The sequence below is a fragment of the Salmo salar genome, chromosome 23 (assembly GCF_965601325.2).
Source record: "Salmo salar chromosome 23, fSalSal1, whole genome shotgun sequence".
Taxonomy (NCBI): Eukaryota; Metazoa; Chordata; class Actinopteri; order Salmoniformes; family Salmonidae; genus Salmo; species Salmo salar.
The window spans coordinates 37162319-37174914 of NC_138313.1; the positions used below are offsets into that span (position 1 = coordinate 37162319).

Below are 12596 nucleotides of genomic sequence, written 5' to 3' on the forward strand. Positions count from 1 at the left end.
AACAATAACAAGTGCTTGTGCGGGATGACAAGGGATGTTCTCTTGATAAGTGTGTGAATTGGACCATTTTCCTGTAAAAATGTAAGGCGTACTTTTGAGTGTCAGTACTTTTGGGTACAGAGTTTTTTTCTTTAGGAATTTAGTGAAGTAAGAGTAGAAGTTGACAAATACCGTAACATGCTGACCACACACGAGAGTTGCAAAATAAATGTGCACATACTTGTTATTCAATCATTGCACCACACTGCACGCACGCGTCAACGAGTGTTTGCATAGCTAGGCGCTTGACGAGCTGCAAGTCCCGCCTCTCCCATCTCCTCAGTGGTTTTTAGGAGCATATACCCACATGGGTGATTGAAAGATGAACTGAGGTCCACACTCCAGTTGGTAGTGGTAATGCACCTTAAAGTTGGTTGCCGACCGCCATATGAAGTTCAAAGAGGAAGAAGAAGAAGCCTGAAGGAGGAGAGATTACTAGAAACGAACTCGGTTTACCCTTTTATCTGTGGATGAATTGTTGGAGTAGAGGACCTTGTGCCTTTCAGGTAAAATAACAACCCAATGTTTATATCCCAGGACAAATTAGTTAGCAACAGCAAGCTAGCTAAATTGCCAAGAATGTTTAATGCTTTTCGACATGTTCCCAAGTTAATATAGTTGGTTCAGAATTTGTTTTGATCTGATGGAGTCTGGTATGGGTGGACATGTAAGGAATAATTTCCCTTTACCTAAGTGAATTGTTTAAAGGCGTTGCATAGAGACCCTCAAATATTTCCTTGGCTTCCTGAGTGGCACAGCGGTCTACGGCACTGCATCTCAGTGCTTGAGGCGTCACTACAGACCCTGGTTCGATTCCAGGCTGTATCACAACTGGCTGTGATTGGGAGTCCCATAGGGCGGCCCACAATTGGCCCAGTGTTGTCGGGTTTTTTAAAATGTATTTTTATTTTCAATTTCGCCTTTATTTAACCAGGTAGGCAAGTTGAGAACAAGTTCTCATTTACAACTGCGACCTGGCCAAGATAAAGCAAAGCAGTTCGACACATATAACAACACAGAGTTACACATGGAGTAAAACAAAGTCAATAATACAGTAGAAAAATAAGTCTATATACAATGTGAGCAAATGAGGTGAGATAAGGGAGGTAAAGGCAATAAATACACCATGGTGGCGAAGTAAATACAATATAGCAATTAAACACTGGAATGTTAGATTTGACAGTAGATGAGTGTGCAAAGTAGAAATACTGGGGTGCAAAGGAGCAAAATAAATAAATAATAGTATAAATAAATAATATAAATAATAGTGTTGTCGGGGTTAGGGTTTGGCCTGGGTAGGCTGTCATTGTAAATAAGATTTTTTCTTAACTGACTTACCTTTTATTTTACCTTTATTTAACTAGGCAAGGGCTTACTTAAGGGGTTTTACAATAGCTTGAAGAAAGTCTTACTGCCATACAATCTAGTTTCCATGGTGACGCTCTGATTCGCTGACTAAATGGCTAGTCAAAGCAGGGTTGCCATGTCTGCAGTTTTCTGTAATTGGGCTACTTTGAAAACGAACTATTGTTGCATACATATCCAGATGATGCAGATACTATTTTCCGCAAAACGATGTCGGTGTCCGAAGCGTAGCGTTAGTCCACTATTGGCTGAGTCACGTGAGTGAGAGGAGACATCTTTTTAACAGTTGTATGTAGGCTATTTAGATTGTCATTATGCCGACAGTAGTTTTTTTCCAACCTTTTCCAATAAAACATTTACACTAGAACTGATGCTTCACAATATTTAGTGTTTTACGCATGCTCAGTTCTTGGGGGCTGCGCAAGTTGACATTTTAAATGGAAGTTATGGAACTCTCTCGCGTGCTTCTGTAATGGGGAAAAGTCCTCAATGAAACTGACATTAAATGTGGAAAATGATACATTTGCATCTGTTAGCCATCAAGTAGCCTATTACTGTCTATGGCATTGTAGGCTACCATCTGATATGTTGAAACGACTATATCACTGCCCTTACAAAAAAAAAGATTGCCGTTTTCAAACTGCAGTCACTGGTATTTTGGATGCGGTAATTGCAGAATATCTGCCGTTATACTGCACTCTAACTCAATGGCGACCCACCTTTTTTTTGGGGGGGGGGGCTGTTTTGCATGTTATTTTGGCATTAATACGTGCCAGATTTAAGTTGGCAAACAATGTATTTTGTGTGTGAAAAATTTGCATACAAACTTGGTCACTTTTTTGCCTTCTTGAGTAAGGCAGCTCCAAAATGCAGGTGTTTCAGCCAAGCTCAGTGCTTTCTGTGATGGTGGGGCAGCCAACAGAAAATACAGAGCGTTGGTAATGTTCTTTAGTTGTGTTGTGATTGGCTCAGTGTTCTGTCACTCATGGGGACACTATGTCATGCCAAACCTAAGGGTAGAACTCAAATTCAGTGGAGTGGGTGTGTGGTCACGAGTCTGGGTTCAAGGGTCTCTTTTCCAATCTTAAAAGGATAAACATTCAACATTGGCCATGGTGTCAATGTAACAGTGTAGGTTCTGTCCCTCTCTTCGCCCCAACCTGGGCTTGAACCAGGGACCCTTGCACACATCAACAACTGACACCCCACGAAGCATCGTTACCCATCGCGCCACAAAAGCCGCAGCCCTTGCAACGCAAGGGGAAACCCTACTTCAAGTCTCAGAGCGAGTGACGTCACCGATTGAAACGCTATTAGCGCGCACCACCGCTAACTAACTAGCCATTTCACATCGGTTACACTCACCCCCCCTTTTCCGCAGCAACCAATGATCCGGGTCAACAGCATCAATGTAACAGTGTAGGTTCCGTCCCTCTCTTCGCCCCAACCCGGGCTCGAACCAGGGACCCTTGCACACATCAACAACTGACACCCCACGAAGCATCATTACCCATCGCGCCACAAAAGCCGCGGCCCTTGCAACGCAAGGGGAAACCCTACTTCAAGTCTCGCCATCACGGTTGACAACTCCCTTGTGTCCTCCTCCCAGAGTGCTAAGAACCTTGGCGTGATCCTGGACAACACCCTGTCGTTCTCCACTAACATCAAGGCGGTGACCCGATCCTGTAGGTTCATGCTCTACAACATTCGCAGAGTACGACCCTGCCTCACACAGGAAGCGGCGCAGGTCCTAATCCAGGCACTTGTCATCTCCCGTCTGGATTACTGCAACTCGCTGTTGGCTGGGCTCCCTGCCTGTGCCATTAAACCCCTACAACTCATCCAGAACGCCGCAGCCCGTCTGGTGTTCAACCTTCCCAAGTTCTCTCACGTCACCCCGCTCCTCCGCTCTCTCCACTGGCTTCCAGTTGAAGCTCGCATCCGCTACAAGACCATGGTGATTGCCTACGGAGCTGTGAAGGGAACGGCACCTCCATACCTTCAGGCTCTGATCAGGCCCTACACCCAAACAAGGGCACTGCGTTCATCCACCTCTGGCCTGCTGGCCCCCCTACCTCTGAGGAAGCACAGTTCCCGCTCAGCCCAGTCAAAACTGTTCGCTGCTCTGGCACCCCAATGGTGGAACAAGCTCCCTCACGACGCCAGGACAGCGGAGTCAATCACCACCTTCCGGAGACACCTGAAACCCCACCTCTTTAAGGAATACCTAGGATAGGATAAAGTAATCCTTCTAACCCCCCCCCCCCCCCCCTTAAAAGATTTAGATGCACTATTGTAAAGTGGTTGTTCCACTGGATATCATAAGGTGAATGCACCAATTTGTAAGTCGCTCTGGATAAGAGCGTCTGCTAAATTACTTAAATGTAATGTAATGTAAATGTAAGTCTCAGAGCGAGTGACGTCACCGATTGAAACGCTATTAGCGCGCACCACCGCTAACTAACTAGCCATTTCACATCGGTTACATCAATCCAGCATGACTTTTGCCGCGCTCAAAACAACTTGAAACTCAGAACTGGGAAATCTGATTTCAGTGAGTTCAAGACAACTAAGAACTCTGGGGGAAAAAATGAGCTCCGACTGGGAAAATATGTTTGAACGGTCATCCAACTCGGAATTGCAAGTCGGGAACTTGGGCCTCTTTCTAGAGTCTTGACCTGACGTCTTCATGATTCAACCTTGTTTTTTTCAGAGTTCCCAGTTGTCTTGAAATCACCATAAATCCAGAGAATGCCAGAGGTCATTGGTCACAGATAAAATTACATCAAATCACGTTATATCTACAGCAGCTTTGATTGGACTGCTGATTTTGTGAGTCCAAAAATGTATTGTATGCTGCTGCATAAATGATGTAATATACCAGGGAGTTAATACTTCTGTAGCTAAGAAAGTAATACTAAGTGTATGTTGTGTAGTAAGCTATTAGTAGCCCATGTGCCTCACCCTTATAATTTGGTCCCATTTCCCCTACTAATTTCACTTACTGTTTTGACTTGGTGATGCACATGTAGCCTATAGCCTGTTTTAGAGAAATGTAATTGTCAGATATTGTAATAGCTTTCATTGTCTACTTATATGCCCCCTATATTTATCCTACGATTCTGACTTGGTGGACAGGCAGAATAACGTAATAACGGCCCATGTTCTGAATTCTGTCGCTGTACATTTCAAAAGTGCTGAACAAATAGTTATATTGACTATGTCCGTCCTAGCTCGCTCATTAATGTCTTCATTGAAATTACGGATTGTCTCTGGGACTGCTGTTGCGACTCTGCTGTTGGGACAGCTTTATGTAGGCCCTAACAGTTTGTGGACACCGTTTGTCACCGTTATCGTGAAATGAATGTATTGTTTAGTGTTGTGTAGTGGGTTTGCTGGCATGCATCTAAAACAATATTTTTTTTCAAGAGGTAGCCACATCATATCCATGCCATCAACAGCAATTTTCTCAATTTAATGTACATTTTAGTCCAGAGCTTAAACTGGGTCTGGGAAACCAGCCCTTATTGTTTGTCATGACTGGTGATAATTTCTTTTGAAATTAAGGCAAAATAAACTTCCCTCATCTTTCGCAAGAACTCAAACAGCTCATTAGTATCTCACATCGGATGTGTATCAGGGATAAGCAAGTTTCCCTTCCTCTTCCTGACTAGTTTTCAAAAGACATTATCTGACATTACTCAGTGCCAAACTGGCTTCTGGGAAATAAGTGGTTATGGTCAAGAAAAGACCTGTGCTGTATTCATTACCCAGATTCTGTTGCCAAACATTTAGTCTGTTGCTAAAGGTTTTGCAACAAACTGTTTACTCCAAACAGAAAACGCAAATGAGAGTTTCTATTGAACAAATTCAGGTAGGTCACTCCCAGTTTCGTTCCGTTTGCTTCCGTTTGGTTTTTATATGGGAAATGGTTTACAGAATGAATACACCCCTGAAAACCTGATGTACTCGTTTCAGCTGATATCATCAATGCCCTCAGGTGGTAACAATGCCTACACATACATAGACACATACAATATGCACATAAAATGTCTAACTGATTTGTAGTGGGAGAGATGTCGCCAGAACTTGTAAGACTGCTATGGGATGGGTTTAACATGTGCTCTGTCAACAAGTTAGTATACTGTACTGTATATAAGCTTTGTTAGATAGACTTTCTCAGAGCTATGTTTTGGGAAAACCTTGTCGAATGCATTTCTTAAAACCATTTCTTCTTTCTCCAGCCATGGACATCATAGATCCCATCTTGGGCATAACGGAGAAGCTCTACTCTCTATGTGGTGAAGTGAAAGCCAACAAGAAGCGATGTCAGCGTTTGGGTATGCGTGTAAAAGCCTTGCAAGAGCTGGTGAGGGCGATAAAGGTGAAGGGGCTGGGGGAATACCCTGCCCATGTGGAGAACGGCCTGAGTGAGCTGAAATTCACCTTAGAATCTGCCCAGGATGTAGTTAAGAAATACGCCAGTGCCAGCTACCTGAAGCGCATCCTGAAGGCCTACGACCAGGGAGATGATTTTGAGAGTTTGAATGAGCGCTTGAACGATGCAGCTCAGGTGCTCTCGCTTGCCCTGCAGGTGGACCAGAGACAAAAGCTACAGCAGGTGTTTCAAGAGGCGACACGATGGAGAGAGGATGAGGAAGACAGGGAGATTGATTGTCTGGAGCTGCAAAAATGTGAGACACTGAGTACACCGTGTGTGGGGTGGGGCAATTTCAGGCAGGTGACATTGTGCCAATTAGGGATGCACGATATATCGGTGAACATATCGTTATCGGACGATTTTTAGCTAAAAATGCCAACATCGGTATTAGCCGACGTCTAGTTTAACGTATTCATCGACCTGGCCAAGGCTTTCGACTCCGTCAATCACCACATTCTTATTGGCAGACTCAACAGCCTTGGTTTCTCAAATGATTGCCTCACCTGGTTCACCAACTATTTCTCTGATAGAGTTCAGTGTGTCAAATCGGAGGGCCTCTTGTCCGGACCTCTGGCAGTCTCTATGAGGGTGCCACAGGGTTCAATTCTTGGGCCGGCTCTCTTCTCTGTATACATCAATGATGTCGCTCTTGCTGCTGGTGATTCTCTGATCCACCTCTACGCAGACGACACCATTCTGTATACTTCTGGCCCTTCTTTGGACACTGTGTTAACTAACCTCCAGACGAGCTTCAATGCCATACAACTCTCCTTCCGTGGCCTCCAACTGCTCTTAAACGCAAATAAAACTAAATGCATGCTATTCAACCGATCATTGCCTGCACCTGCCCGCCCATCCAGCATCACTACTCTGGACGGCTCTGACTGAGAATACGTGGATAACTACAAATACCTGGGTGTCTGGCTAGACTGCAAACTCTCCTTCCAGACTCATATTAATCATCTCCAATCCAAAATTAAATCTAGAATCGGCTTCCTATTGTGCAACAAAGCATCCTTCACTCATGCTGCCAAACATACCCTCGTAAAACTGACCATCCTACCGATCCTCGACTTCGGCGATGTCATCTATAAAATAGCCTCCAACACTCTACTCAACAAACTGGATGCAGTCTATCACAGTGCCATCCGTTTTGTCACCAAAGCCCCATACACTACCCACCATTGCGACCTATACGCTCTCATTGGCTGGCCCTCACTTCATACTCGTCGCCAAACCCACTGGCTACAGGTTATCTACAAGTCTCTGCTAGATAAAGCCCCGCCTTATCTCAGCTCGCTGGTCACCATAGCAGCACCCACTCGTAGCACGCGCTCCAGCAGGTATATCTCACTGGTCACCCCCAAAGCCAATTCGTCCTTTGGTTGCCTTTCCTTCCAGTTCTCTGCTGTCAATGACTGGAACGAACTGCAAAAATCTCTGAAGCTGGAGATTCCCATCTCCCTCACTAGCTTTAAGCACCATCTGTCAGAGCAGCTCACAGATCACTGCACCTGTTCATAGCCCATCTGTATACAGCCCATCTATCTACCTCATCCCCATACTGTATTTATTTATTTATTCTGCTCCTTTTGCACCCCAGTATCTCTACTTGCACATCCATCTTTTGCACATCTACCATTCCAGTCTTTAATTGCCATATTGTAATTACTTTGCCACCATGGTCTATTTATTGCCTTAATTCCCTTATTTTACCTAATTTGCACTCACTGTATATAGAGTTTTGTTTTCTTTTTTTTCTACTGTATTATTGACTGTATGTTTTGTTCATTCCATGTGTAACTCTGTGTTGTATGTGTCTAACTGCTATGCTTTATCTTGGCCAGGTCGCAGTTGCAAATGAGAACTTGTTCTCAGCTAGCCTACCTGGTTAAATAAAGGTGAAATACATTTTTTTAAAACGCCCGATGTGCAAAACCGATATCAAAGCTGACGTACATGCCTATATAACGAAGGTACTTGACGTAATGACGCCACGTATAATGTTGCGCTATACGTGCAACAGAGCATTTCTAAACTAGCCCACAATGTCTGCTGTGTGGATCGAGCAGTCAACTCAAAGGCAAAATCCATTAAAGCCAAGCTAATGGGATTCATTGCCCTTAACAATCAAGCGTTCTCTGTCGTGGGTGATGTTGGCTTTCACCGACTGGTCGAGCACCGGTTAACACTACCAAGTGCGCTATTTTTCCGATGGAACGCCGTTTGAGTCTTTGCCTGTCAAAAAAAGGTACAGTAGCACTGTCAAAGCTGTACAAAAAAGTCAGCAAACAAGTAAACAGCGGCCTTGAACGATGTGTTTACAATACCGCGTTGGTAATAAAGCATCATTTGTTCGACTGCAAGCTTTAGCTTGCTAACGTTACCTATCTAGCACCAATACAACCAGCCTGAAAACAATTACCAGTAGAAACTGCAGTTATTTTCATTATTCTTAGCAATGATTTAGAAATCCTTGTGAGTAAGTATTAGCTAGGTTGCCTATTGAACTTGAGTTCATGCAAATAAATAACTAGCCAGCTACTAAACCCTGTTGCCCAAACCTAACGTTATAAGCAGCCAGCTAGCTTCATCTGGCTAGTGACGCTCGACCGTACCGGGTTATGTGTTGTGAAGCTAGACACAATAAGGATTAAGCGCAATAGTGGAATTTGCGGTTTGCCTTCAAAATAAAAGTATGTCCAGTGATGCAAATGAATACAAATAGTAGAATTATACCACACTTTTATTTTTTAGGCTAACCGCAAAGTCCACTATTGTGGCTAATCCTTGTTGTGGCTAGCTTCACATAGATGAGTCCGACCACCATTAATCAAATAAGAACGGTCTTATAAATTAGGGTTATTTTAGATGATGACACATAACTATATAGTTTGCTAGCTAACTATAGCTACTGAAACAGATTATGTCGTGTTATTTGACGTGTATCTTTTTTGACACCCAAAGACCTAAATGGTGTTGCATAGAAATCCTGGTTGAGAATGAAACAACTGAAAAAATGAACAAGGAAACAGCACAGCAAGTAAGTGAAAGAAATAGGTTTATGTTATGTTACTGGTAATGGGGACATACGTAAATGCCAACAAAATAACTATTTGGTCAGTGTGTGTGTAACCTTTAACTAGGCAAGTCAGTTAAGAACAAAATCTTATTTACAATGATGGCCCGGACAACAACACTGGGCCAATTGTGCGCCGCCCTATGGGACTCCCAATCACGGCCGGATGTGATACAGTCTGGATTTGAACCAGGGACTGTAGTGACGCCTCTTGCACTGAGATTCAGTGCCTTAGACCGCTGCATCCGTGTGTTTTAACTATTTAACTGTACTAGAATGCTTAAAAGGCAGCTAAAATGTTTAATATTGGTTATCGGTGTCTGTTTTTTTGGGGGGGCAAGGAAAATATTTAATATCAGTATCAGACAAAAATGTCATATCGGTGCCAATATAACCCACAGTGCTACAGTCTCTGGCGGAGGGCACCAAGGAAAGATTGGACACAATGCATGAGAAAATGGACTCCACCGAAAAGGATGTGAAAGACATCAAAGCAATGTTGGAAACCTGTGAGTAAGCCTATATAGATAAATGTCTAATTTAATGTAACTAAAAAAGTTTTGTCCTTAGTTGTTGCCAATTGATCACATTCAAACATCATACTGCATTTGGTAACTACTATTTCATTTGGATTCTGAGCAACTGCTGTGTTCATTAATCTCACATTCCCCAACTAGCACCAGGTGATAAAAAGGGACTGAGAGTCTGTTTGCTTGTTTGTTCCTGTGTGGTTTACACCTTTCTACGTTTTTGTTTGATACTACAAGCACCATTGTTCCACTCACACAAACTATATTGACGGCACTCTGCACAGATTAACATTATGTGCATGGGATGGTAAACAATGTGGCATTCAAATCAGATACCAAAACACAGTTTTGCATCCTGCACCAGGCAAGCACCCTCCATCCGCACTGTATTTTACAACACTGTGTGTTGTCCTGTGGTACCTTGAGTTATCTGTGTAATTGATGTGTTATGTTCCTAAGTGCCTGTGTGACTTTATCTTATTGTCTTTGTTGTGTGTTATCCATTTACAGTACAGAAGCCCAGCATTTTAATTCAAGACATCAGAGAGATTAAGCCAGAGGAGCTGACCTACGACATGCCCAAAGAGCCCATATTAAAAAATGACAACTCAGTGTTGTACAAAGGAGAGTATAACAAATTCACAGTAGCCATCAAAAGATACACCTACCCAAGGAGCACAAGCCCAAGGTATGTAGCGTAGCATACAAGACATCTCAGAATTATTGTAGTATAAACTTCAGTTCTAAACATCTATTTGTCTAATCGGTAATGTTTGTCCCACGCAGTCAGGTGAGAAGCATATTCAAAAAGGAGGTGGAGACTATGAAGCGCTTTGAGTCGCCAAACATCCTGCGAATGTTTGGGATCTGTGTCCAGCAGGAGGGCGGTGAGTGAGCTACTCTATTTGTTTTACAGTATGTGAAATAGTTGCTGGACAAATAGGAGATGGGATATAATCACCATGTGATTGCAGGATATGATATCAAAATGTGATGATGATGTGCCCTTGTTGCATTTAATCATCCTTTTCTCTACCCTTGTTGTCCTGCAGGTCCCAATCCAAACTACCTTATTGTGATGGAGTTTTGTCAGAAGGGCAGTCTAAGAGAGGTGCTGGATTCCCAAAGTAAGCTGCCCTGGGAAAGAAGGGCCCGCATGAGTCTGGATGCAGCACAAGGCCTTTACAGGTACAGTATACCACTCTTTACCCTGTGCCTTACACACGTAGACCAGACAGTACACCTATTACACATGAAGCACCATCTCTGCCATATCGTTGCCATAAATGTGTTATATTTATACAATTTGAACTAAGGAATTGGCTTATCATACATTTATGTTGAATAAGGTCTCTGTCGCAACCAGTACAGACACCTTCAACATGAAATGTTGGTGGACATGAAAGGGTTCCACCAGCGCGGTGGAAAGCGAAACCAAAAGTTGGCTAATAAAGTCACACCCCTGCCACAGCCAAATGTCACAGGGTACACGTCGGGTACAATTTGGCTAAATTCAACAGAGGAACGTTAGATGCTATTCATGCATCTTATGATCCACCTATTAACTTGTACATACCAATACTATACAGTATGCTCTGGTGTTTCCCCTTCACTAAAATAATGGGTACACTGTATCTGTGCCTTGCTCACCAAAGTTCACAGAACAACAAAGTGTATCCTAATCACACTGAGCTACCCTGACATGACTAGCTAATCCCTCTCTCACTGTAGATTACACCAGTCTGAGAAGAAGTTTCAAGTGCATGGATGCATCAACAGCAGCAAGTTCCTAGTAGATACCGGGTACAGAGTGAAGGTATGAGGTTTAATGCATTCCACTACACATCCATGTGTGTTTGGCACTACAAAGTGATAGGCGAAGTACTCCACCTCAATGTAATTGTTGTGTGGTCAGCTAGGAGGTTTGGAGCTTGCGAAAACAGAGACTTCGTTGAAGAAGTCTAAGGACCGGAAGAGCTGCTCCTTATGCTACAGCTCCCCGGAGCAGCTTGAGAGTATCAACCACCCCTACAACAAAGCCTGTGAGATGTACAGGTCAGCTTTCTATCACACACTCAGATATTGTAAATTAATAAAATCACAAACCCATTACATTTTTTATGTTGAAATTGTATTTGTTAGTCTAATGTAGGCCCTCAGTCTACTGAAAGCTCACTCTGTTTGAATTGTGTCCATTGCAGTTTTGGCATTGTCCTGTGGGAGATTGCAACCCGCAAGATTCCCTTCAGAGGTGTGTCAACTCTGTGTTTATTAAACACAGCCTTTCTACTAACAGCAATGCCAATGATACATCTGAAAATAGCATGGTTGAGTTTTCTCTTTCTCTATAAGCATATGGTTGCTCTGTCATATTTAGACATCTGTCATTCCATTTCTGTTTTCTCTTGTCTTCTGATCAGACTGCTTACCAGAAGAGGTGTTAAAGAGGGTGTGTAAAGACAAATATACTGAACCTCTTCCTGAAGACTCCCCAAAACAGTTGGGAGAACTGATCAACGCCTGTCGCTCCTATGACAGCTTCCACAGGCCAACGGCAGGAGGTAATACCTTCAACACACACAACTAATAGGCCTAGACATTGACATACTGTAGGTCTACATACAATTATTTCACCTGTTCCATATTGATTCCTATTTGTCCTGTTATCCTTGTTTCTTATTTCCATTCTGATCATCATCATTAAGAGGTGTTATAATACCCAGGATGGATTGTTTAATCAAGTCTGTCTGTTCCACAGTGTTGGTGGACAAGCTCCGCAAAGTGGTGGAGCAGTTAGAGGAGGACTAACAGAGTTTCATCTCCAGAGTTCTCAGAAACATGGCTGGAGAAGAGGATAAACAAGAACAGTTATCAGCTCCAGTTTAAAGACATCAACTGACCGCCCCAAATTCATCATGGGATGAACAACACCACACCTACAGACAGTTGATCAAGTGCCTGTGATGTCATTTAAGCCTAGTACATTTTCACATCATTAGTCAGGAATAACTTTGATTGAAACTGTGAAATGATTTGCAATTGATTTGACAAATTATTAAAGCAACACCATCAAATGTTTGCTACTATGGTACAAAGCTTTGAAAATAAAATATTTAATAATGAAGCGATTTGTTTGTAACTG

General features: G+C 42.9%; 1 protein-coding gene across 2 annotated transcripts; it reads left to right on the forward strand.

The window, feature by feature from the left end:
- The first annotated feature begins 315 nt into the window (after positions 1-315).
- On the forward strand, positions 316-12578 carry LOC106584536 (mixed lineage kinase domain-like protein). Of its 2 annotated transcripts, XM_045706345.2 has the most exons (11): positions 320-545; positions 5649-6098; positions 9326-9433; positions 9965-10142; positions 10241-10341; positions 10507-10642; positions 11186-11270; positions 11370-11509; positions 11656-11705; positions 11875-12015; positions 12213-12578. In XM_045706345.2, the coding sequence occupies exons 2-11, from the start codon at positions 5651-5653 to the stop codon at positions 12260-12262; spliced, it is 1437 nt and encodes a 478-aa protein (XP_045562301.1). In that variant the 5' UTR covers positions 320-545; positions 5649-5650; the 3' UTR covers positions 12263-12578. The 2 variants fall into 2 exon arrangements, 1 of the variants encoding a protein (XP_045562301.1); XR_014382335.1 differs by having other exon boundaries at positions 316-545; positions 11656-12015.
- Positions 12579-12596: the final 18 nt, after the last annotated feature.